We start from the raw sequence: 24,091 nt of genomic DNA on the forward strand, positions 1-24,091 counted from the left end.
ATTACCTTGACCAGTTCCCCTCCTTTCCTGCTTTGTTAAACATAGGAGGTATGGTTAGTAAGTGCACAGATGACAGCAAAATTGAAGGTGTAGTGGACAGTGAAGAAGGCTACCTCAGAGTACAACAGGACCTTGATCAGATGGGCCGAGGAGTGGCAGATGGATTTTAAATTAGTTAAAGGTGAGGTGCTTCATTTTGGAAATTCAAATTAGGGCAGTACTTGTACACTTATTGGTGAGGTTCTGGAGAGTGTTGCTGAACAAAGAGACCTTGGAGTGTAGGTTCATAGCTCCTTGAAAGTTGAGTCACAGGTAGATAGGATAGTGAAGAAGGCATTTGGTATGCTTTCCTTTATTGGTCAGAGTATTGAGTACAGGAGTTGGGAGGTCATGTTGTGGCTGTATAGGACATTGGTTAGGCCACTTTGGAATACTGCATTCAATTCTGGTCTCCATCCTTTAGGAAGGATGTTGTGAGACTTGAAAGGGTTCAGAAAAGATCTACAAGGATGTTGCCAGGGTTGGAGGGTTTGAGGTATAGGGTTAGGCTGGGGCTGTTTTCCCTGGAGCATTGGAGGCTGAGGGGTGACCTTATAGGGGCTTATAAAATCATGAGGAGCATAGACAAGGTCTTTATCCCAGGATAAGGGAGTCTATACTGGAAGCAAAAGTTCAAGCTGAGAGGGTTAAGATTTAAAACTTGCCTAAGGGGTGCCCTTTTCACAGAGGGTGGTGCATGTATGGATTGAGCTGTCAGAGGAAGTGGTGGAGGCTGGTACAATTACAGCATTTAAAAGGCATCTGGATGGGCATATGAATAGGAAGGGATTAGAGGGATATGGACCAAATGCTGGCAAATGGCACGAGAATAGGTTGGAATATCTGGTCAGCACGGACAAGTTGGACCGAAGGGTCTGTTTCTGTGCTGTACATCTCTATGACTCTGTGACTCTAAAACAGACAAAGGATATTTCGAATCTAACCTAACTTAAAGTGTCCAATCGTGGTGAAAGGCTTTGTGAATGGAGTACATCACACATGAACTACTCATCCTTGGTGTGATGAAGCTGATGATGGAGTTTTGAACTGCTATAACCTTTAGTGGAATTAATGTCCGTCAAAGGCCAGTGTCTCTGGGGCCTGCTAACATTTGACTGCCCCAACAGTATTAATGCAACTGAAGGAAACTCACTTTTATTCAAGTGAAAATCTTTTATGGGCGGCACGGTGGCACAGTGGTTAGCACTGCTGCTTCGCAGCGCCAGAGACCCGGGTTCAATTCCCGCCTCAGGCGACTGACTGTGTGGAGTTTGCACGTTCTCCCCGTGTCTGCGTGGGTTTCCTCCGGGTGCTCCGGTTTCCTCCCACAGTCCAAAGATGTGCAGGTCAGGTGAATTGGCCATGCTAAATTGCCCGTAGTGTTAGGTAAGGGGTAACTGTAGGGATATGGGTGGGTTACGCTTCGGCGGGTCGGTTTGGACTTGTTGGGCCGAAGGGCCTGTTTCCACACTGTAAAGTAATCTAATCTAATCTAATCTTTTCTGTAGATGTCAATTTCGAGGGAACCATGAATCCCAGCATGTCATGACCCACCAAGCACTCACCCTTGTGACTCTCAAACACATTGACAAGAAAGCTGGCCTCTTCACTGATCCTGTCTTCAATGGATTTCTTGCCCATGCCAAAGCCTCGGAGAGCTGAGATCACAAACTTTCGGTTCTCCCGCCACAACTTCCCGTCACTGAATATCACACCTGAAAGTGACACACGAAAAGCTGATCAAATATTGTACACGGGTTCTGCTGTGAGTGCTGCCAAACCCCAGGTTTCTAACACCCTTTCCTTTCCTGAGAATTACACCATTCTACAACCAAGAGGAAGGTCATTGTATCCATGAGTGCTCTTTGGGGGAGTGAGCCCATTAGTCTAACCTCTCACTTGTCATTCTCAGTGTCTGGCCTATTCCGTTTGGATGTTCCTATTGACCCTGCTTCCACCACCCTCCCAGGCTCTGCATCCTCCATGGTAATGAGAGACACAGAACCAAATCTCATCCTCCCCCTGATTTAATTTTAACCAATAACCCACCCAATTTCAGTGTCTGTCAGTTCATATTTAAGATGGTCCCATGCTAGAACAAGCCAACCCAGTCAGGAGTTATGTTTGTTGACCAAACATTGACCAGCTCGAACATTTCATGTGAAGGTTAATGTTCTGGCGCTTGAGCAACGTTTATGGAGTTAGAATTGTTGACGCACGGGGAGGTTTGGTTGATAAAGCCCACAGAAAGTCTGGATGATTTCCAGGACTATTCCTTGTGCCAGGAATTCAATGATGAGAATTATCTAGAGCCACGTGGGAAAGGAGTGCAGTACCTTGAGTCAGCAGGGCATTGGCAATTGGCCAATCTCAACAACAAATAAAAAGTAGGAAGGTAACTGGGTTTGATTGTCAACCCAGCAGCTTAACCAAGGGAGGGATCAGCTCGGGATCCGATCACTGGAATTTAAATGACAAGAGGAAGCTCAATCACATTCGGGGTTTGGACGAGATGGTGATACTTTTGTAGCACTTTAGCCTCTGGGTCACAAGGTTCTGGGTTCATTTTCACTCTCAGCCTGAGCACAAAAATCAGTGCCTGTGCTCTTGTAGATTACAGATTGAGTATTGTATTGTTGAGCTGCTGTGTATTATTTGAGACAAAGTCCCAAACTGTCTGTTTGGGAGGATATAAAAGATCATCACGACACTGTTTTGAGGAAGAGTAGGGACGTTATTCCTGGTCTTCAAGCCCACAGTCACCATCCCAGAAATCAGATTGCATGGTCACTTTCACTTTGCTGTCTGTTGGAGCTCGCTATGTGCAAATTGGCTGTCGGATACAATGTGAGAAAATGGGAGTGATTGACAGCAGTTTGAGAAAAACACCCTGACAGGTACATGCACGTCATAGACCAGACTGGGTGGAGAGAGCAGATTGCCTCTCCTGAAGAACATGAATGGGTTTTTACAAATTTTCCAGCATTTTCGTGATAATCGCTCAGCAGATGAGTTTTTATTTGAGATTTATGAACTAATTTATTTCAACTTTCCCGAGCTGCCTTGGTGGGATTTGAACTCATATCTCTGGAGCATTAGTGGGGGACTCCAGGATTTAGGAATATGGGAATATTACCACTATATTCCCATGTTCTGAAGGTGGTAAGATTCAGGACAGGAGAATGATGTCACCTGGTTTACACTCAAATTATCTCCTCGGTCAACATGCGCTTCCCATTTTCTAATTAATTATGCGTCACAATTTTATTTTAATATGTTAAGGAAAGATCACTCATTAGTATGGGAAAGTACATGATTTATCTTCAGGCTGAAGTCAATGCCCCCACACTGATAGATGAGAGAACACTGACCTCTCCTGTTGTTTTCCAGAAATAATACTCACAGGCTTGACCATGACCTTTGCAGGAGGTTAGCTTACCAGATTGTCTGAATATTTAATGTTTGTACTGCTTAAACCTCTTCTCTCAGAAGCAGTAGAGAGGAGAGTTGAGGGAATGGGTGGGTTATCCATTTCAACTTTCATGCAGGAAACGACGGTGGATGATCAGTGAGAGGTTAGACCATTGCAGAGCTCAACAATGCAACTGCCTAATGTACAAAATCACAGTCAAATTCATCAGAGGGCAAACACCGGTGAGGGTGCAGACCAAAGAACAAAGAACATTTACAGCCCAGGAACAGGCCCTTCAGCCCAGCCTGTGCCGATCCAAATCCACTGTCTAAACCTATCACCCAATTCCTAAGGATCTGTATCCCTCTGCTCCCCACCTCCTCATGCATCTGTCCAGACACACCTTAAATGAATCTACCGTGCCTGCCTCTACTACTTCTGCTGGCAATGCGTTCCAGGCACCTACCACCCTCTGTGTAAAATACTTTCCGCATGTATCCCCATTAAACTTCTCCCCTCTCAGCTTGAACACGTGACCTCTCGTTATTGAATCCTTCACCCTGGGAAAAAGCTTATCTCTACCCATCCTGTCTATACCCTTCATGATTTTGTAGACCTCAATCAGGTCCCCCCTCAATCTCCTTTATTCTAATGAAAGCATATCCTAATCTACTCAACCTTTCTTCATAGCTAACACCTTCCATCCCAGGCAACATCCTTGTAAACCTTCTCTGCACTCTCTCCAAAGCGTCCGCATCCTTTTGGTAATGTGGCGACCAGAACTGTACACCGTATTCCAAATGCAGCTGAACCCAAGTCTTGTACAATTTGAACATGACTTGCCAGCTCTTATACTCAATACCCCGTCCGATGAAGGCAAGCATACCATATGCCTTCTTGACCATTCTATCCACTTGTGTAGCCACCTTCAGGGTACAATGGACCTGAGCTCCCAGGTCTCTCTCTATTTACAGTATAGTTCGCTCTAGAATTAGATCTTCCAAAGTGTATCACCTCACATTTGCCTGGATTGAACTCCATCTGCCACTTACCTGCCCAATACTCCAGTCTATCTATATTCTTCTGTATGCTTTAGCAGTCCTTTATGCTTTCTGCTACTCCACCAATCTTCCTGTCATCTGCAAACTTACTGATCAGACCACCAATGTCCTCTTCCAGATCGTTTTTGTATATCACCAACAACAGTGGCCCCAGCACTGATCCCCGTGGAACACCACTGATCCCTTTCTCCATTTTGAGAAACTCCATCGACTACTACTCTCTGTCTCCTGTTGTTCAACCAGTTCTTTATCCACCAAGCTAGAACACCCTGCACACCATGTGACTTCACTTTCTCCATTAGTTTACCATGGGGAACCTTATCAAACGCCTTACTAAAGTCTATGTGTCTGACATCTACAGCCCTTCCTTCATCTGTCAACTTGGTCACTTCCTCAAACTCAGTTAAGTTGGTAACAGATCTCCCCCACACAAAACCATATTGCCTCTCACTAATAAGCCCATTCTCTTCTAAATATAAATAGATCCTATCCTCAGTACCTTCTCTCACAACTTTCCCAGCACTGACATCAGGCTCATTGGTCTGTACTTACCTGGAATATCCCTACTAACCTTCTTGAACAGGGGGACAACATTAGCAATTCTCCAGTCCTCCGGCACTTCACCTGTGTTTCAGAATGCTACAAAGATATCTGTCAGGGCCCCAGATATTTCCTCTCTCGCCTCCCTTAGCAACATGGGATAGATCCCATCTGGTCCTGAGGATTTGTCCACCTTAATATCCTTTAGCCTACGCAACACATCCTCCCTCCTTATGTCAAGGTGATCCAGAGTAAACAAACTCCTTACCTCTAATCTCAACATTAATCATGACCCTCACCTCAGTGAGCACTGATGCAAAGTAATCACTGAGAATCTCACCCATTTTCTCAGTTTCAACACACAACCTTCCTTCCTTATCCTTTAGTGGACCAACCCTTTCTCTAGTTACTCTCTTGCCTCTTATATATGAACAAAAGGCCTTGGGATTCTCCTGAATTCTGCTCACTAAAGTTATTTCATGACTCCTTTCAGCCCGCTTGATTCCTCATTTTGGATTGGGCCTACCCTCCGATATTCCTCCAAAATGTGTTCTGTTCTGAGCTGTCTGGACAGCTTCCCTTTTCCTCTTGGCTAGTCGCACAATTTTTCTGTCATCCACAGTTCACAAATCTTGCCTTTCCTTTCACGTGTTTTCAAAGGGACATGCCTATCCTTCACTATCGTCAACCAATCTTTGAAAGCCTCCCACAAATCAAATGTGGATTCTCTTCAAATAGCTGTCCCTAATCCACATTTTACAGCTCCTGACAAATTTTGATATAATTGGCCTTGGCCCAGTTTAGTACTCTTCCCTTAGGACCACTCTCATCTTTGTCTACGAGTATTCTAAAACTTACACAATTGTGGTCACTATTCCCAAAGAAGTCTCTCACTGCAACTTCTACCACCTGGCCTGGCTTATTCCCCAACACCAGGTCCACTATGGCCCCTTCCCTTGTTGGTTTATTGACATACTGCTCTAGAAAACTTTCCTGGATGCTCCTTACAAGTTCTGCCCCATCCAGACCTCTGACACTGAGTGTATCCCAGTTAAGATTTGGAAAATTAAAATCCCCCATCACCACTACGCGATTGCCTCGACATCTTTCCATAACCTGTTTACCTATTTGTTCTTCTACCTCACGATCACTGCTGGGAGGCCTGTAGGACAGCCCCAACAATGTAACTGCACCCTTCTTATTTCTCAGTTCAACCCATAATGCCTCACTGCTCAAGCCCTCCATCGTGTCCTCCTTTAGCACAGCCGTGATATCATCCCTGACCAGCAATGCAACTCCTCCTTCCTCCCCCTTTTACTTCCCTCCCTGTCCTGTCTGAAGCATCTTTATCCTGGAACATTTAGTTGCCAATCACGCCCTGCCTTCAACCAAGTCTCTGCGATCGCAATAACGTCATACTCCCAGACACCAATCCAAGCCCTAAGTCCATCTGCCTTACCCACTATACTCCTTGCATTAAAGCATATGCACCTTAGAACACCTGTTCCTTTGTATTCATCTGCCCTCTGCCTACTCTTCCCCTTGGTAATGCTAACTTCATGATCCTGTTCCTTAGCGTCTCTATTTTTTCCACCTTACTGTCTATTAGTCTTCTCTTCAGCTTCCCAGCCCCTTGCCACATTAGTTTAAACCCTCCCCAACAGCAGTAGCAAAAACTCCCCCAAGGACATTCGTTCCAGTCTGGTTCAGGTGTAGACGGTCCAATTTGTAATAGTCCCACCTTCCCCAGAACAGGTCCCAATGTCCCACAGATCTGAACCCCTCGCCCCTACACCATCCCTCAAGCCACATGTTCATCCTGCCTATTGTCTCATTTCTACCCTGGCTAACACGTGGCACTGGTAGCAATCCTGAGATCACTACCTTTGAGGTCCTCCACTTTAACTTCTCTCCGAGCTTCCTGAATCCTGCTTTCAGGACCTCATCTCGCTTTCTACTTGTATCATTGGTGCCAATATGCACAACAACAACTGACTGTCCACCCTCCCCTTTCAGAATGCTCTGCAGCCGATCGCTGACATCGCTGACCCAAGCACCTGGGAGGCAACATACCACCTGGGAGTGTCGTTTTCGGTCTCAGAACCACCTATCTACTCCCCAGGTACTAGAATCCCCTATGACTATGGCCCTACGAGTCTTTTTCCCGCCCTTCTGAACAGCAGACCCCACCATGGTGCCATGATCCTGGCAACTGCTGCCCTCCCCTGGTGAGCCATCTCCCCAACAGGATCCAAAACAGTATACCTGTTTCGGAGGAAGATGACTGAAGGGGACCCTGCACTGCCTTCCTACTCTTTTTCTGCCTTTTGGTCACCCATTCACTGTCTCCCTCAGCAATTCTAACCTGCAGTGTGACCAGTTCACTAACCGTGCTATCCACAACCTCCTCAGCATCGCGGATGCTCCACAGTGAGTCCATCTGCAGCTCCAGAGCCGTCGTGCGGTCAAACACGAGCTGCATCTGGACACACGCACAAAAAAAAAGTGCAGTGGCTTGTTACTGATTCAGACCAATACGGGAGGGATGAAGTTCCCAGAGATATCTCAGAAACAGCAAACGGATCATTGCTATTCAGGAACTGAGCTGAGCTTTCTGATATCGGATATTTGTCGCAGATATATATTTCATAAAGATACCAGGGAACATCTTATTTCAACACCATCTGAGCAAACGGGCAAATAGGTTAACCATCTTATCTCAGACACCCTCTTCAAGAATGTGGCACACCCTATCCAATCATCTTAGACAGTCTCTTTGAGAATGTGACACACCTATCCAATCATGTCACACATTTCTGAAGCCACAGTACTCCTCTCACACAATAAACGGGGCAAATCTGACAATTGTCAGGTTAATAATGGCAGTGAGAGACAGACGCAACATGGAAAATTAATAGGAGGGCTGATTGCGTTAATGTAATTGATGTGGATTCAGGGACTTCCAAAAGACCTTGGACAAAATGTCATGCTGCAGGCTTGTTGCCAGAGTAACGTCCCATGGAATAAAAGAGACAATGACAATGTGGAGTTTGACCATGTGGGAAATTAGACACTGCTGCGATTGCAGGAAAGTTGATAGTGGGAGTTGTCCAAGGGTTGGTCCTGGGACCAATGCGTCTCTTGATACATATTAATGACTAAGACTTAAATGGACAGGGCACAATTTAAATATTTGAAGATTAAACCAAAATTGGGAAGTATCCTGAACAGCGATAATGATAAAGGAGATGCAAAATGAATTAAAGGATGCAATTCTGAGGGAAGTGCAAGTACAGAGAAACTGGGAGAACTGAGGTTAGGAGTCGGGAGGTCATGTTCCAGCTGTACAGGACATTGGTTAGGCCACTTTTGGAATACTGCGTTCAATACCTACTTGGCAGGGAAGATACCATGGTCAATTGGTGTTCCTGCTGTAGGAAAGATGTTGTGAAACTTGAAAAGGTTCAGAAAAGATTTACAAGGATGTTGCCAGGGTTGGACGATTTGAGCTACAGGGAGAGACTGAATACGCTGGGGCTGTTTTCCTTGGACTATTAGAGGCTGAGGGGTGACCTTAGAGAGTTTTATAAAATCATGAGGGGCATGGATAGGGTAAATACAAAAGGTCTTTTCCCTGGGTTGGGGGAGTCCAGAACTAGAAGGCATAGGTTTAAGATGAGAGGAGAAAAATGTACGCAGGACTAACTTGGTATGGAGTGATATGGGCCTGGTGCAGGCAGGTGGAACTAGATTGGGTTGGGATATCTGGTCGGGATGGACGGGTTGGACCGAAGGGTCTGTTTCCATGTTGTACATCTCTATGACTCTTTGACTCTCTGAGTTGTTCAAGCAAATGTTACATTATACCTTGTTCAGAACACTTGGTGCTGTGTCAGATTGTTCTGCTGGCTTTCAGCTCTCTTAAAGGTACAGTACACCCACATCTTCATAACAAGGGTGAGAAATTTGGAGAATAACAAATCGAGAGAGGAACTGTGCCAGATCTCTGTTCCAAAATATTTCCTCCTATTTATATATTTTTTTCTTTATTCATCCACGGGATGCGGGTGTCACCGGCCAGGCCAGCATTTATTACCCATCCCGAATTGCCCAGAGGGTAGTTAAGAGTCAACCACGTTGTTGTGGGTCTGGAGTCACATGTACGCCAGACCAGGTAAGTAGGTAAGATTCCTTTGCTAAAGGACATTAGTGAACCAGATGGGTTTTTCCAACAATCGACAATCTATCCCTGTGATGCATCAAGTTGAGAGAAATGAGGAGGAGACCGAAGAAAAAGACGAAGTGTCAAGTTACCAGTTCGGAATGAATAATCGTCAAATATCGGGATGGGTGGCCTCCCACTGAATTGATCAGCGTGATTCACAAGAGCGTCTTTCACTGCATCATAACCAGTCAACACCACTGCCTTCAGCGGCCCAAGCTCCACTGAAAATACATTTCCATATTTCTCTGCGAGCTAAAAAAAGAGAGAATTGTTTCATTAAGGTTTCGCTCCTGGTCAGCTGTAAGAGGGAGAAAACAGATGAGAGAAAAATGGACAATTCCTTCAGCTTTAAATCCGAGCTCCCCGATCCGGTCCAGGGTCACATCTGTTCTGTTGTCGATTCCAGCAAAGTGACCCACAATTTGCATTCCACCTGCTTGACCCCCTGAAAACCACAAATCCATTCCATTTGCCGCTACAATCCATGTAAACGGATTGAAATTAGTCTGTTTTTAAAAAAATGCCCGACCAGCGAATCTGATATTTTGGCTGGGATCCCTCGCCGATAGCAAATGGGAGCAAAATTTATGTAAAAGAAACACTGGCAACATTGTGAAAATAATTATAAGTGACTTTGAGGAGTAAATGTTATCAGATCGATTGGACAGCAAGTCTTTAAAAATATAAGTTATCCCCACGCTCAGTGGGACTAACCTACAGATGCTGTTCCACTCTGGAGTTGGATAAGTGAATGAATAGGAAACGTTTGGAGGGAGATGGGCCGGGAACAGGCAGGTGGGACTAGATTACTTTGGGATTATGGTCAGCATGGACTGGTTAGACTGAAGGGTCTGCATCCGTGCTGTATGACTCGATGACAAAAACCCACATAACCTTCTCCATTCCTCCTCCATTCCCTCCTTGTCTTTCCCTGCAATCCACAAATATTTGATACCCAGTCATGATTTTAGATTCAGTTGCCCCACATTACCATGAGACCATATTCTCACATGGCTTTCTACACCAGCACCTCACTGATCTTGCATTCACAGACAGACACAGTGACAGTAGTTTACTGCAATCCCCCTCACGCTAAATGGAAGTGATACCTTATCATTTGCTTTTACTCGATGATGTGGAGGTGCCGGTGTTGGACTGGGGTGAACAAAGTCAGAAGGCACATGACACCAGGTTATAGTCCAACAGGTTGTTTTGAAATCACAAGCTTTCACAGCGCTGCCCCTTCACCTGATGAAGGATCAGTGCTTTGAAAGTTTGTGACCTCAGATAAACCTGTTGGACTGGAACCTGGTGTGAGGTACGTTTTTGCTCTCGTGCTGGCTGTCTCTTCCAATTCTCTGTTTACCTTGTGTTTTCCTCTGTAGTGTTATCTCCTTATTCTAATCCCCCTGAAAAGTGAATCTGAATCCTCCTTTCCTTGTGTTTCTTGTTATCCCAGTCCTCCTCCTGCAGCCTCTCCTGAGCCCTCACCTTGTGCTGGGTTCAGCCTTCGCTTGGCCTTCCCAGAGGCCCCATCGCTCTCACTAGTCCCTCAGGGGGCCTTCCTCACTGCTCGCCAGGACCTCCTCGACTGTCTGGAGACTCCAGCTCTCCTGATGCAGCATGAGGCCTGCAGGCTGACCCACACAATGTCAATGCCCCTGTCCCCCTGGGAGCTCCCAGCCCCACCCGTGTACCACAGTAATACCGGCTGCTGCTCCAGCTCTAGAGCTGCTGCAGCTGGCAACATTTCCTGGGGGGGTTCCCTCCACGGAACAGGATGTGAACCCCACAAAGACTGAGATGTCCCACCACGGCTCGATGAGGTAGTATATCACAGAAATCAGACTTCAACAAATAAAGATCCACCAGCGACTCACTTCCCTTCCCATTGCCCTGAAGTTATTTTTCAGGAAGGTTTATTCAAATCTTCTACTTGACTCTCACTACGAAGGTGTCTCAGGTTTTAACTGGTTGAAAAAATCAGCACGCTTTAATGTTATTAGCTCTGGTCACATACAGTTAGATTTATTCCCTGTATGTAATTAGCTTAATTTTGAATGCAATTAGCGATATTTTTAACAACTTATTCAGAGAAAATAATCAATTTCTTTTACAGATGAGGACACACCTCTGGAGCAGGTTGGATTTGAACCTGATATCACTGATATAATAAACCATCAAATCAGCTTTAGGGTTCCTGTAGTGTCCCTCCCCCTGTACCAGAAGGCCTGGGTTCAAGCCTCACCTGCTGCAGGGGTGTATAGTAACATCTCTGAACAGGTTGGTTCCAAAACAAGTCAAATAGGCTTTAGGGCTGTTGTGGTACAGTGGGTAGTGTCCCTATCTCTGGGTCAGGGGGTTATGGGTTCAGGCCTCAGGTGTTCCAAGAATGTGTACTACCATCTCTAAACAGGTTGATCCTGACAGCTGTGACACTTTACTGACAGTTCTGGCCCACTGTATCCCGACCTTTGACCTCATTTCGAACCATGGGGAAAATAAGAGTGCAGCAAGAGGCCATTCAGCCCATCGTACTCCAATTCCCTTTGAAGAAAAGCTCCAGTCAGCTTTTGGGTTCCTGTGGCGCAGTGGTAGTGACCCGACCTCTAATCCAGGTTCCAGGCTTTATCTCAATTATTGTGACTAGGTTTACTTTTTAGTTAACTAAATTGAATAATTACCAGCTTATTCATGCTGTGTAAATTGTTGTGAGGCGATATACCTCTGCAATTGTTTTTCCTCCCACTCAGTCCCGGATCAAAGTCTGAGCAAAGTTCAGAGATTGCAGGCCCAGAGATAACAGATTCCCTGATCACGGATTCCAGATCTGTTTCAGGCTCTCTCCTTTTACGTCTCTCTCGGTCTCTGTGAGCTTCACCTTGGGAGCTGTTCCCTCACACCGCCCCATCCCTCAGACATTCCCCCAGTGAAGGATTCTCACTTACCCCCATGAGAGACCAGTCCAGCCTCTTGAGGTTCAGTTGGTGCAGGTTTCCGATCAGAGGAAGCGGGGTCGGTCCAGGAGGGAAATTCCTGGGAACTCTCCGCCAAATTACAGACACGACCAGGAAGAGAAAGAGGGCCAGCAGCGATAGGGCCAAGGTGTAGTCTGTGGGGAAGAGCTTGAGGAGAGCCATTGTGCCCAAGTGCCCACACACTAAGTGGAGCCACTGGTGTCCTGATGTTATAATGTGGGCCGTCCGTCACTCCAACCCTCCACTTAATAGTTCTCAAAGAACCGCCTCATTTTGCTTCATTGCCTGTGTCTCTTTAACCCCCACCTTGCTGTGTGCTGGGCTATTTAATTAAACAGGTCTGTGTACATTTCCGGCGGGGAGTGATGTTCAGGCACAGCAAGATTCCACTCAGAGAAAGTGCTGTCAATTTTCACAGCTGACTCTGGCTGAGCTTGTCTGGACAGGTTAACCTGACGTTATTTTATGGTAAGACTCTCATTCCCGGGATACGGGTTTCGATGAGATGTAAGGATATCTAGTCACCTCACACACATATAGCAAAGCAGGGAATTATATCTCCGCAGGTCTGCTGTTCCAAAGCACACCTTAAAGATTATTGACATCCATGTGGTGAATCGTTGCTTGGTAGTACAGTCTTGAGTATTCATAATAAAACAGACATTCTACTGAGGACTTGTACAAGTTATAGAGTCATACAACATGGAAACAGATCCTTCGGTCCAACCAGTCCTTGCCGACCATATTCTCAAATTAAACTCATCCCACCTGCCTGCGCTTGTCCATATCCCCAAACCATTTCCTATTCATCTACTTATCCAAATGCCTTTTAAACTTTGTAACTGTACCCATGTCCACCACTTGCTCTGGAAGTTCATTCTACACACAAATCACTCTCTATGTAAAAGAGTTGCCTCTTTTTAAAATCTTCCTCCTCTCCAAACCCTTCCTATACATGTACCCATCCAGATGCCTTTTAAATGTTGCATTTGTAACAGCGTCCACCAATTCCTCTGGCAGCTCATTCCATACGCGTATCACACTCTGTGTGAAAAAGTTGCCCCTCAGATCTCTTTGATATCTTTCCCCCAAACCTATGCCCTCTAGTTCTGGATTCCCGTAGGGAAAAGACTGTGTCTATTTATCCTATCCATGCCCCTCATGATTTTATAAACCTCTATAAGGTCACCCCTCAGCCTCCGATGTTCCAGGGAAAGCAGCCCCAGCCTGTTCAGCCTCTCCCTATAGCTCAAATCCTCCAACCGTGCCAACATCCTTGCAAATCTTTTCTGAAACATTTCAAGTTTCATAACAGCCTTCCAGTAGGAGGAAGACAAGAATTGAATGCAGTATTCCAAATGGGGCCTAACCAATGCCCTGTACAGGCACAGTGTGACCTCCCAAACTCCGATACTCAATGCACTGACCAATAAAGGTCAGCATACCAGATGCCTTCTTCACTATCCTGTCTACTTGGGAAGGAATATTACAGTCCCAATTCTCCTCTGATGCTGAGATGCTGTCACTTCTACTCAGCAATTCCAGAACGAGGGGAACCAGGATTTTCGACTAGATTAAGATGACTGGCAGAAGCTTGTGAATTTGGTTTAACTGTCAATGAGATCAGAGAGACTGAATGGCGTATGTAACGATGTTACAGAAGGTGCTTTTGCACTAGTGTTTACAAATGTAACCCTCGTTATGCTGCGGTGTAATCACACAATGTTCGATGTACTCCACAAAGACTTCCAGGCATTTCATCAGGACTTCACTCAGGCAGCCATTTCCTCATTGAAAAATGTTCGGCCAGTCCAGGTGATTCTCTCTCAACCAATCTCCCCCCAGCAAGCTTGGGCCCCAGCCTTTTACTGCAATCACTGGTTACTAAGCCAGCAGCTCTTCATAAGTGACCGGACCAGTTTACAGATTGAGGTTACAACTTCAGTTCCGGTGAAGTCCTGATGAAAGATCGGGAAGTCTTTGCGAAGTACATCGAACATTGTGTGATTACGCCGCAGCATCACGAGGGTTACATTTGTAAACACGAGTGCAAAAAGCAGGTTGAGATCAGGTCGAAGCAGTCATGGCCGTATTGGACAAACAGCCTGTTGTCCAGACCTTGTGGTTAGGGAGGGTGAACAGGGTGTCGTTTCAGTGAGGATCGAGTGAACAAAGTGCACAAAAACACAGAAAAGGCTGTTGCCACTGCGGTCCTAACTTGCAACCGAGTAATCGCCACACAAAAAGAAATAAAGTCAGATTTTTTTTTGTAAATATATTTATCAGCAATTTTTTTTAACTTTACAAACATATAAAATTATTGAAAAAAAAATCAATCACAAATATCAGTATAATAAAAAGAAAAAAACACAAATGACAATACAACTACTATCTACTAACTACTAACCTACTCTATAATACAAAGCAAACCCTAACACTGTGCAAAGCAACACAAAAAAAAAAGAAAAAGCAAAAAAAAAACAAAAAACCCACAAAATACAGAACAGCTATGCTCGGCACAAGGTTCCCAAACAAAGGAACGGGAACATTGTGTACAGACCCATATTAACTCGGGAGACCCCCTCCAGGGCCCAGGGCTTGACAAATCAAATCATCCTGGTTAAACAAATGCCCTAGTTAAGATAACTGATAAATCTATATCCAAATAACTCAAGTAGGGCTGACATGTCTTATAAAAATGGTCTGTTGTGTGGTTTACCCTGATAAAAATGGAAAAGGTCTCTGCTGGGCAACCCGTATTTGTGGCTCAGTTGCTCAAAAGACATCATAACCTCCCCCTCAAACAAGTCTCCCAAACTAGAAACTTCTCTTGCTGCCCATAGTTTGAACCCTGAGTCCATCATCCCTGGTGGGAACCCTGGCATGCCAACTATAGGTGTAAGTGGCGAAGTCTTGGATAAACAACCCTCACTCTGACGCATCGCCCTCCATGCCTTGACTGTACTAATGACTATGGGGTTCCAGCAGTGGTTCATAACTGGCCTCATCTTATCCATGAACAACAGGTTAATAAGAGGGCACTTTGCTTGGGAGGCCTCAATATCCAGCCATATTGAGTTCGGATTGTTACCTACCCAATCACAGACAAAGGACAGCAGGGAACTCAATTGAAACCTCCTGATGTCTGGGAAATCTACTCCTCCACCTCCTTGAGGCAACTGCAATTTAGTAAGTTTGATGGGGGGACGCCCACGATGCCAGACAAAGGAACCAAACCATCCCATAAGCTTCCGCAGCGTTGACCTGGGAAACATTATAGGGAGCATACGCATGGGATAAAGCAAACGAGGAAGAACATTCGTCTTAATGAGAGATATTCGGCCCAGCCATGAAATTGGAAGAGCCTCCCATCTCTGGAGATCCTGCCTAATATTGTCGAGCAAGTGAGCAAAGTTAGTCCGAAATAACAGATCAAACTTGGGGATAATAAAAATGCCTAGGTACCGGAACCCTGCCTGTGACCACTTAAAAGGGAACTTCAACTTCTGGCACATCCTTAAAGTTCCCCAAAGGCATAGCCTCCGATTTTGCAAAGTTAATCTTATATCCTGAAATAGCCCCAAATGAATTGGTGCATTGGATCAAATGGGGTACGGAGGTCATCGGGTTCGATAAAAACAGATGGACACCATCCACATACAGTGTGATCTTGTGTGCCCTCGATCCCACATCCGGAGCGGTTATGTGGACGTTCTGCCAGCGACTCTATCACCAACGTAAACAACAATGGTGAGAGGGGGCAGCCTTGCCAACTACCCCGACCAATCGTAAAATTCCCAGACTTCACCCCGTTGGTGATGACCGCAGCCAGAGGGTGGTGATATAAAACCTCCACCCACCTCGCAAAGACCCCACCCAACCCGAATTGTTCTAAGACATAAAAAAGATATGGCCATTCCACCCAGTCAAATGCTTTCTCTGCATCTGAGGAAATCACCAACCCCTGAATCGATCGTTGCTGACAAACTTGGACCACATTCAGCAACCTTCTAATATTATTAGAGGACCTACGGCCCCTTATAAAGCCTGACTGGTCCTCTTTAACAATATGGGGCAACACCCTTTCCAATCTCAGCGCCAGGATCTTGGACAGAATCTTGAAATCTGAATTTAATAGAGAGATGGGCCAGTATGAGGCACAATCCTCAGGAACCTTCCCCTTCTTAAGAATTAAGGAAATATTAGCTTCTCTCAAAGATGGTGGTAGGCGTTCATGCATATGGGAATGATTGTACCTCTCCAATGTTGGCCCTGACAGAATCCCTATAAACTCCTTATAAAACTCATCCGGAAGACCATCAGGGCCAGGTGCTTTCCCACTCTGAAGTTGCCTAGCTGCCTCCTGTATTTCCTGAACTGTCAAGGGGGCATTAAGGAGAGAGGCCTGTTCCAAGGTTACCTCTGGGAGGTCCAAGTTCTTAAAAAAGGTCTCCATTTTAGCCCTCCTGTCCTCGCAACCTTCAGACCGATACAATTCAGAGTAAAAGCTCCGAAAAGCCTCATTAATCTTTTTAGCATCATCTGTAAGGACCCTGGCACTGTCTCTGATTGCAGTAATGGATTGGGGAGTATGCTTTTTCCTCGTCAGGTACGCAAAATACTTCGAGGAGAAAGTGAGGTCTGCAGATGCTGGAGATCAAAGTTGAAACTTTATTGCTGGAACAGCACAGCAGGTCAGGCAGCATCCAGGGAACAGGAGATTCGACGTTTCGGGCACAGGCCCTTCTTCAGGATTCCTGAAGAAGGGCCTGTGCCCGAAACGTCGAATCTCCTGTTCCCTGGATGCTGCCTGACCTGCTGTGCTGTTCCAGCAATAAAGTTTCAACGCAAAATACTTCCCTGGCCTATCCCCATATTCAAACAGCCTCTATCAAGCAAACGCAAGTTCTTTCTTTGCGTTTTATGTCAGTATTGAATTCAAGGCAGCCCGGAGGGCCGTGATCCGTTGTAGCTTAGTCACCGAAGGCCGCGCAAAATGTGCTGCCTCCGCGGCTTTCAACCACGTCTCAAGTAGACGCTGCTGTTCCTCCTTCTGTTGTTTCCGGCTAGCCGAATAGGAATTAGCTAATCCCTTAGCATAGGCCTTAGCAGTCTCCCATAGCATGGATAGACTACTAGCTGTGCCTGAGTTGATAGTCAAGAATTCCTGAAACTGCTTCAAAAAGTATTCCACAAATTTGGAATCCTTAAGGAGAAAATGGTCCAATCGCCAGTGCCGCAAACCTAGCCCTTCACTCTTGGCCTTAACCTCCAAATATACTGCCGCGTGATCAGAGATAGCTATATTCCCAATTTTACAACTCATAATCGAATCCAGAAGGGCCGAGGGAGCCAGAAGGAAGTCAATCCTTGTGTGACATTTATCTGGGTTTGAAAAAAAGGTGAAGTCCCTGCCGGCAGGGTGAGGACATCTCCAAATATCCACCAGCCCCAACTCCTTGCATAAGTCAACCACCTGCTTGGCCTGGGAAGAAATAGTTGGGGGCCCACAAGGCATCCTGTCCAATGTCAGATCCAAAAGACAATTAAAATCCCCCCCCCCACCCCCGTATAATAATGTGCCGCATTCTAAAAGCACTCAACATAGAGAAAGCACTAATCAAAAATTTGAGGGATGCACCGGAGGATAGTAGATGTTTAAAATGCCATATTCCTCCCCATGTATCAGGGCTTTAATTATCACAAACCGTCCCTGCTCATCTTTCACCTGCTCTAATAATGTGAACGGAAGATATTTCTGGATAAGTACCGCCACTGCCCTACTTTTAGTAGTAAAGGATGAAAAGAATACCCGGTCATAACGCCCCCGTTGTAATTTCAGGTGTTCCCCATCATCAAGATGGGTTTCCTGCAATAAAGCGATATTAACCCTTTCCCTCTTAAGGCTAGAAAGCACTTTTTTCCTTTTAATCGGCGAATGACTTCCCTTAATGTTCCAGGTGCACCATTTAATAAGACACTTAGCCATATCCCCTTTCAGAGACCCTGAACCCGTCGGAGAGAGAACCCTGCTTACAAAGCGCCGAGCATAAGTAAATAAAGACTCATAGAATTGAAAAACTATATATACAAAAACTACTCCATCATAACTATAAACAACTATTACTATCAAAAAACTACAAAGAAAACCAACTATGGAACCTTGATTGGAAGACTCTTCCCCCTGCCCATAGGGGGCACTCATCCTCCCCATCCCCTCCTTTACTGCTCCTTCAAACCCGGACTGTGCCCCAGCCTCAGGCCAGAAAAAACAACAAGGAGATGATCCTAAAATCAACAGAAAAAAAGACCAAGTCAGGATGAGTACTCCACCCATCCCTGGCTTCGTGACACCCCGACTTGTGACTAAAAGAGAAGCAGAACAAACAAAAAAAAGGAGAGAGAGAGACAACAAAGAACATCCACAAAATTTCCCATCAGAAAATCCAGTTATTAAAAAAAAGGAACAACTTATTCCAAAGTCTTTCCCCCCCTTTCCAAAAAGGAAATTATTAGGGAGAAAGAAAGGAATAAAAAAAAGGAAGGGAAAACATGGGGAAAAATAGAAAAGAGAATAAACATTAACCATATTCTTCAGGCCAATCCGTCTATTTTAAAGTGTCCACAAAGGTTTCAGCCTTATCCGCCGAGTCAAATGTATAAACTGAGTCCTCGTGGCTGAAACAAAGTACTGTGGGGTATCTCATAGAGTACTGGATGCCCAGGTTCCTCAGCCTCTTTTTTACTTCATCGAAGGACTTCCTCTTTCAGGTTTCAGCTGCTGAAAATCCTGGAAAAACATGATTTTTGACCCCTTGCTCACCAGTGCCTGCGGATCTTTTCCCGGGATCTGGAAGCTTCTATGACTTTTTGCTTGTCTTTATATGAGTAAAAGTGCACTAGGACCGGGCGGGGATACTGCACCGGCCCTGCCCTGCCCTTTCTCTCTGAAGCCTGCTGGACTCAATGTGAAGGCCGAAAAACTTTGGCAGCCAGTTTTCAAAGAAGCTGACTGGCTGCTGACCTTCCTCACTTTCGGACAATTCGGAGATTTATCTTCCGAACTTGATTTTCGAGTCATCGATATGGTTTCGCAAGGCCCGCACCTCTCGCTCCAGTACCTGAATCCGGCTGGATGAGGACTCCATCGCAGTCTCCGAGGCCTTAGTTCGACCCTCCACCTCCTCCAGCCTCTCCCCAAGGCCCTGGATTTCCTGCTCGTGCTTCTGCAGCACGGATGCAATAGGTTGGACCTGGGCAAGAATCTCCCCATGGATTTCCTCAATCACAGCCGCAACTTTCAAGGTAAGTCTCCCCATCACCGCAGCCAATTCCTGTGAGTCTGTCAGGTCCCCGGGGCAGGGGGGAGTCAGGAGAGGCTGCTGCTGCTGCTTCTGCAGTCTCTGGCGTTGTAGGTGCTGCAGGGGCGTGTCCTCCCTGCTGCAGTTTGCCATCCTTCCCACTCCCAGATCTTAACAAATATGTGTTCTGTAAGGTTTTAAACTAATATTTCCACCACATAAGTCGGCCAGGGATGGCAAAACACACCGGTGTGCCTTGGCTGTTAGGCAGAGCTGTCCACAACAGTTCTACAGAATCGCTGCCATCTTGCCGAGTCAAAGCCAGATCGTGGATTCGTTCCTGTTTTTAAAGGAATCCAACAGTTATCCAGGACAGTCTAGGGACTAATCGATTTGGAACGAAGGGTCTGTTTCCGTGCTGTTCAGCTATATATCTCGAAAGCTACAGCTACATAGGTTGTCAGGAGAATTACTTGCTGTATCCATCTGCCACAATGTCATTTGTTTGAAAAAAAAATGTATTCTTTCTGCCTCCTGGGCCAGTCCTCGTTGGCAGAATCGAACAAGTCCAACTTGCCAAACAAAGGCCTGATGTTGGGAATGCTTATCCCAGATGACCGTTGTGAGCGAGTTTTTTCAGAGTGTGCTTTAGTCTCGGTGTCACTGATATAACTCCCTGGAAGTTGGTATCCCATCACCAAGTCACCCTTTATTTACACATGAGCAGTCTTTGACTGTAAAACGTGGGGGGGTGATGGCCTAGTGATATTATCACTGGACTGTTAATCCAGAGGACCTGGGTTCAAATCCTGAGATGGCAGATGTTAGAATATCAATTCAATTTTAAAAAGGCTAGAATTTAAAGATTGACGATGATCAGGAATCTATTGTCAATAATGGGGGGAAAATCCCATCTTGTTCAGTCATGCCATCCTTACCTGGTCCGGCCGACATGTGACTCCAGCCCATCGCCTCCTACACCCAACCCCCAACCCCCAGTGGTTAGAATCCCTACAGTGCGGGATCAGGCCCTTCGGCCCAACAAGTCCACACCGACCCTCAGAAGCAGAACCCACCCAGACTTATTTCCCCTTACCCTATTGCTCCACATTTACCCCTGACTAAAGCACATAACCTGAACACTACGGGCAATTTAGGTTGGTACAGCAGCCCGTTGGATTGTGGGAGGAAACCGGAGCACCTCGAGGAAACCCACACAGACACGGGGAGAATGTGCAAACTTCGTACAGGCAGTCACCCAAGGGTGAGATCGAACCCAGTCTCTGGCACTGTGAGGCAGCAGTGTTAACCACTGGGCCACCATGATACCAACTCTGAACAATTAAGGATGGGCAATAAATGCTGCCCTAGCCAGTGATGCCCTTATCCAATGAATGAAAAAGCAATGTACAGTCTCACAGAGAGTCAGAAACTTACCCTTTTTATCTGTCAGCCAGGGCTCCCTGGTTAGACAGCCCCAATCAAGGAACCCAGATTCTATGAGGTTGAGCCGGCTGACCTCATTACAATCAGCACATTCCACGTCACCAGACCACTCTGAGCAACTTACAACCAAACAAGGCAATCTTTTCAGTGAATCCACTGTTGCAACGAAGAAAACATCACAACTAACATCACTGAAAGCGTATGGCAGCATGGTGGCTCAATGGTTAGCATGCTGCTTCACAGCACCAGAGACACAGGTTCGATCCCAGCCTCGGGTGACTGTCTGTGTGGAGTTTGCACGTTCTCCCTGTGTCTGCACGGGTTTCCTCTGTGTGCTCCGGTTTCCTCCCACAATCCCAAGATGTGCAGGTTAGGGTGGATTGGCCATGCTAAATTATCCTATGGTGTTCAGGGGCGTGTAGGTTAGATGCATTATTTTCGGGTAAATGTAGAGTAATAGGGTAGGGGGAATGAGTCTGGGTAGGTTACTCTTCAGAGGGTCAGTGTGGACTTGTTGGGCCAAATTTCCACACTGTAGGGATTCTATGAATTTGTGCTCCATAAGCTCCCACACACAGCGACGTGGTAAAGATCAGATTATTTGTGTTCTGGGTTTGCAGTTTGGATTGTGAGATAAATATTGGCTGTGACACTGGGCAGATTTTCCGTGCTGTTTCTTTCGATTGCAAACTCTGGGCTGTAATCCAGCTCAGCTGTGTGGTGTTGTACCAGGTGTTTGGTACCGAAAAGGGGAGAATGAGCTCAGGAACTGAGTGGCCTGGCATGACCCAAACTGGGGGCATTGGTGAGCAGCCGATTACTAAGGACGGGTGACTTGGTGGCATTGCACTTATCCTGGGATCCCGACCGAAGCCAAGAAACCATCTCAGCTCAGTCATACTGCCCTCCATTTGCAGCAACAGTGGGAGCAGTGAGAGCGAGGACCAGGGGGTTGCTGGGAAGGTCAGTTCTCCTCTTAAATACCCACCTCGTGAACAGGCAGAGCCAAGGCCAAACAGGGGTGGACATGGATACAGGGATTGCTGGGCACGTGAACCGATATATTCAAGCTGTGGCTAAACCCGAGACACTGTCCGTGCAGCATCTCCCACCCATCCTCCTCCTCTAACCAAAAAAAAGACTGTGTGTGGGAGGGTTGATAAGTTAAGCCATTTTTTTGTTGTTTTCTCATTTATTCAATCTCTCTTGGCAATTCAGAACAGTCGGGACGGAGGCTAGGACAGTTGCATGCTCCTCTTGCAGGATGTGGAAGGTAAGGGTCACCACTGGTGTCCCTGCTGACTTCACCTGTGTGAGGTGAATCCATCTCCAGCTCCTCACAGACCGCATTCGGGAACTGGAGCTGGAGCTGGATGACCTTCGGATCATTCGGGAGGCTGAGGGGATGATAGAGAGGAGTTATAGGGGGATAGTCACATCTAAGTTACAGGATAAAGGTAGCTGGGTGACCGTCAGGAGAGGGAAGGGAATAGGCAGACAGTGCAGTGAGCCCCTGTGACCGTTCCCCTCAACAATAAGTATACCGCTTTGGACACTGTTAGTGGGGAATGACATACCAGTGGAAAGTCACAGTGGCCAGGCCTCTGGCACTGGGCTCTCTCTCTATGGCTCAGAAAGGAAGGGGGAGAATAGGAGAGAGATAGTGCAATTCTGGTTTCCTTCCTATCGGAAAGATGTTGTGAAACTTGAAAGGGTTCAGAAAAGATTTACAAGGATGTTGCCAGGGTTGGAGGATTTGAGCTACAGGGAGAGGCTGAACAGGCTGAACTTCCCTGGAGTGTCGGAGGCTGAGGGGTGACCTTATAGAGGTTTACAAAATTATGAGGGGCATGGATAGGATAAATAGACAAAGTCTTTTCCCCGGCGTCAGGGAGTCCAGAACTAGAGGGCATAGGTTTAGTTTGAGAGGGGAAAGATATGACAGAGACCTAAGGGGCAACTTTTCCACGCAGAAGGTGGTACGTGTATGGAATGAACTGCCAGAGGAAGTGGAGGAGGTTGGTACAATTGCAACATTTAAGAGGCATTTGGATGGGTATATGAATAGGAAGGGTTTGGAGGGAAATAGGCTGGGTGCTGGCAGGTCGGACTAGATTGGGTTGGGATATCTGGTCGGCATGGCCAGGTTGGACTGAAGGGTCTGTTTCCCTGCTGTACATCTCTATGATTCTATGAATCTATGAGATAGTGATAGGAGATTCAATCGTGAAAGGAACAGACCCGAGATTCTATGGTCGCGAGTGAGACTCCCAAATGGTATGTTACCTCCTGGGTGCCAGGGTCAGGGATGTGTCGGATTGGGTCTGCAGGAGTGGGAGAGCAGCCAGAAGCCGTGATACGTATCGGTACCAATGACATAGGTAGATAAAGTGAGGAGGACCTGGAGAGAGAGTATAGGGAGTTAGGTTGGAAGCTACAAGGCAGTTTGAGCAGAGTAGTAATCTCAGGATAGCTCCCGGTGTCACATACTAGTGAGGCTAGGAACAGAGCGCGAGTACAGATGAAGACGTGGATACAGGGCTGGTGTAGGAGGGAGGCCTTCACATACATGGATCATTGGGATACCTTCTGGGGAAGGTGGGACCTGTACAAGAAGGACAGGTTGCACCTGAACTGGAGGGTCACCAATATCCTGGATGGGAGGTTGCTAGAGCTCTTCGGGAGGGTTTAAACTAGATTGGCAGGTGAGGGGGGGTGGGGGTGGGAAACTGAGCTACAGATCAGATGATGGAGTCAGTAGTGAACAGTCAGATACAATGTGCAGAGAATCTGTGAGGAGGGATAGGAACTTGATAGGGCAACGGGCGGTCAGTGTGATGGGTTTAAGTGCGTGTATTTTAATGCATGAAGTATCAGGAATAAGGGTGGCGAATCCAGAGCATGGATCAGTACTTGGAGCTACAACGTTGTGGCCATTACAGAGACTGACATATCACAGGAGCAGGAATGGTTGTTGGATGTTCCAGAGTTTAGATGTTCCAAAAGAAATAAGGGGGGAGGTAAAAGAGACAGGGAGTGGCATTGCTCAGGGAGGGTATCACAGGTGCAGAAAGGGAGGCTGTCGAAGA

General features: G+C 46.3%; 1 protein-coding gene across 1 annotated transcript in view; it reads right to left on the bottom strand.

The window, feature by feature from the left end:
* The window catches only part of LOC148140590 (cytochrome P450 2K1-like), a 36,982-nt gene extending 24,508 nt beyond the window's left edge, over positions 1-12,474 (bottom strand). The window contains exons 1-3 of the mRNA XM_087979463.1: positions 12,226-12,474; positions 9,367-9,529; positions 1,605-1,754 (exon numbers count right to left, since the gene is read on the bottom strand). Coding sequence (XP_087835589.1) covers positions 1,605-1,754; positions 9,367-9,529; positions 12,226-12,417 — 505 coding nt within the window. The 5' untranslated portion in view covers positions 12,418-12,474. The remainder of the gene's footprint in view (positions 1-1,604; positions 1,755-9,366; positions 9,530-12,225) is intronic.
* Between the last annotated feature and the right edge of the window lie 11,617 nt (positions 12,475-24,091).

Source organism: Chiloscyllium plagiosum, unplaced genomic scaffold (assembly GCF_037043375.1).
Source record: "Chiloscyllium plagiosum isolate Xiang-an unplaced genomic scaffold, Cpla_swu_hap1 HiC_scaffold_35, whole genome shotgun sequence".
Classification (NCBI taxonomy): Eukaryota; Metazoa; Chordata; class Chondrichthyes; order Orectolobiformes; family Hemiscylliidae; genus Chiloscyllium; species Chiloscyllium plagiosum.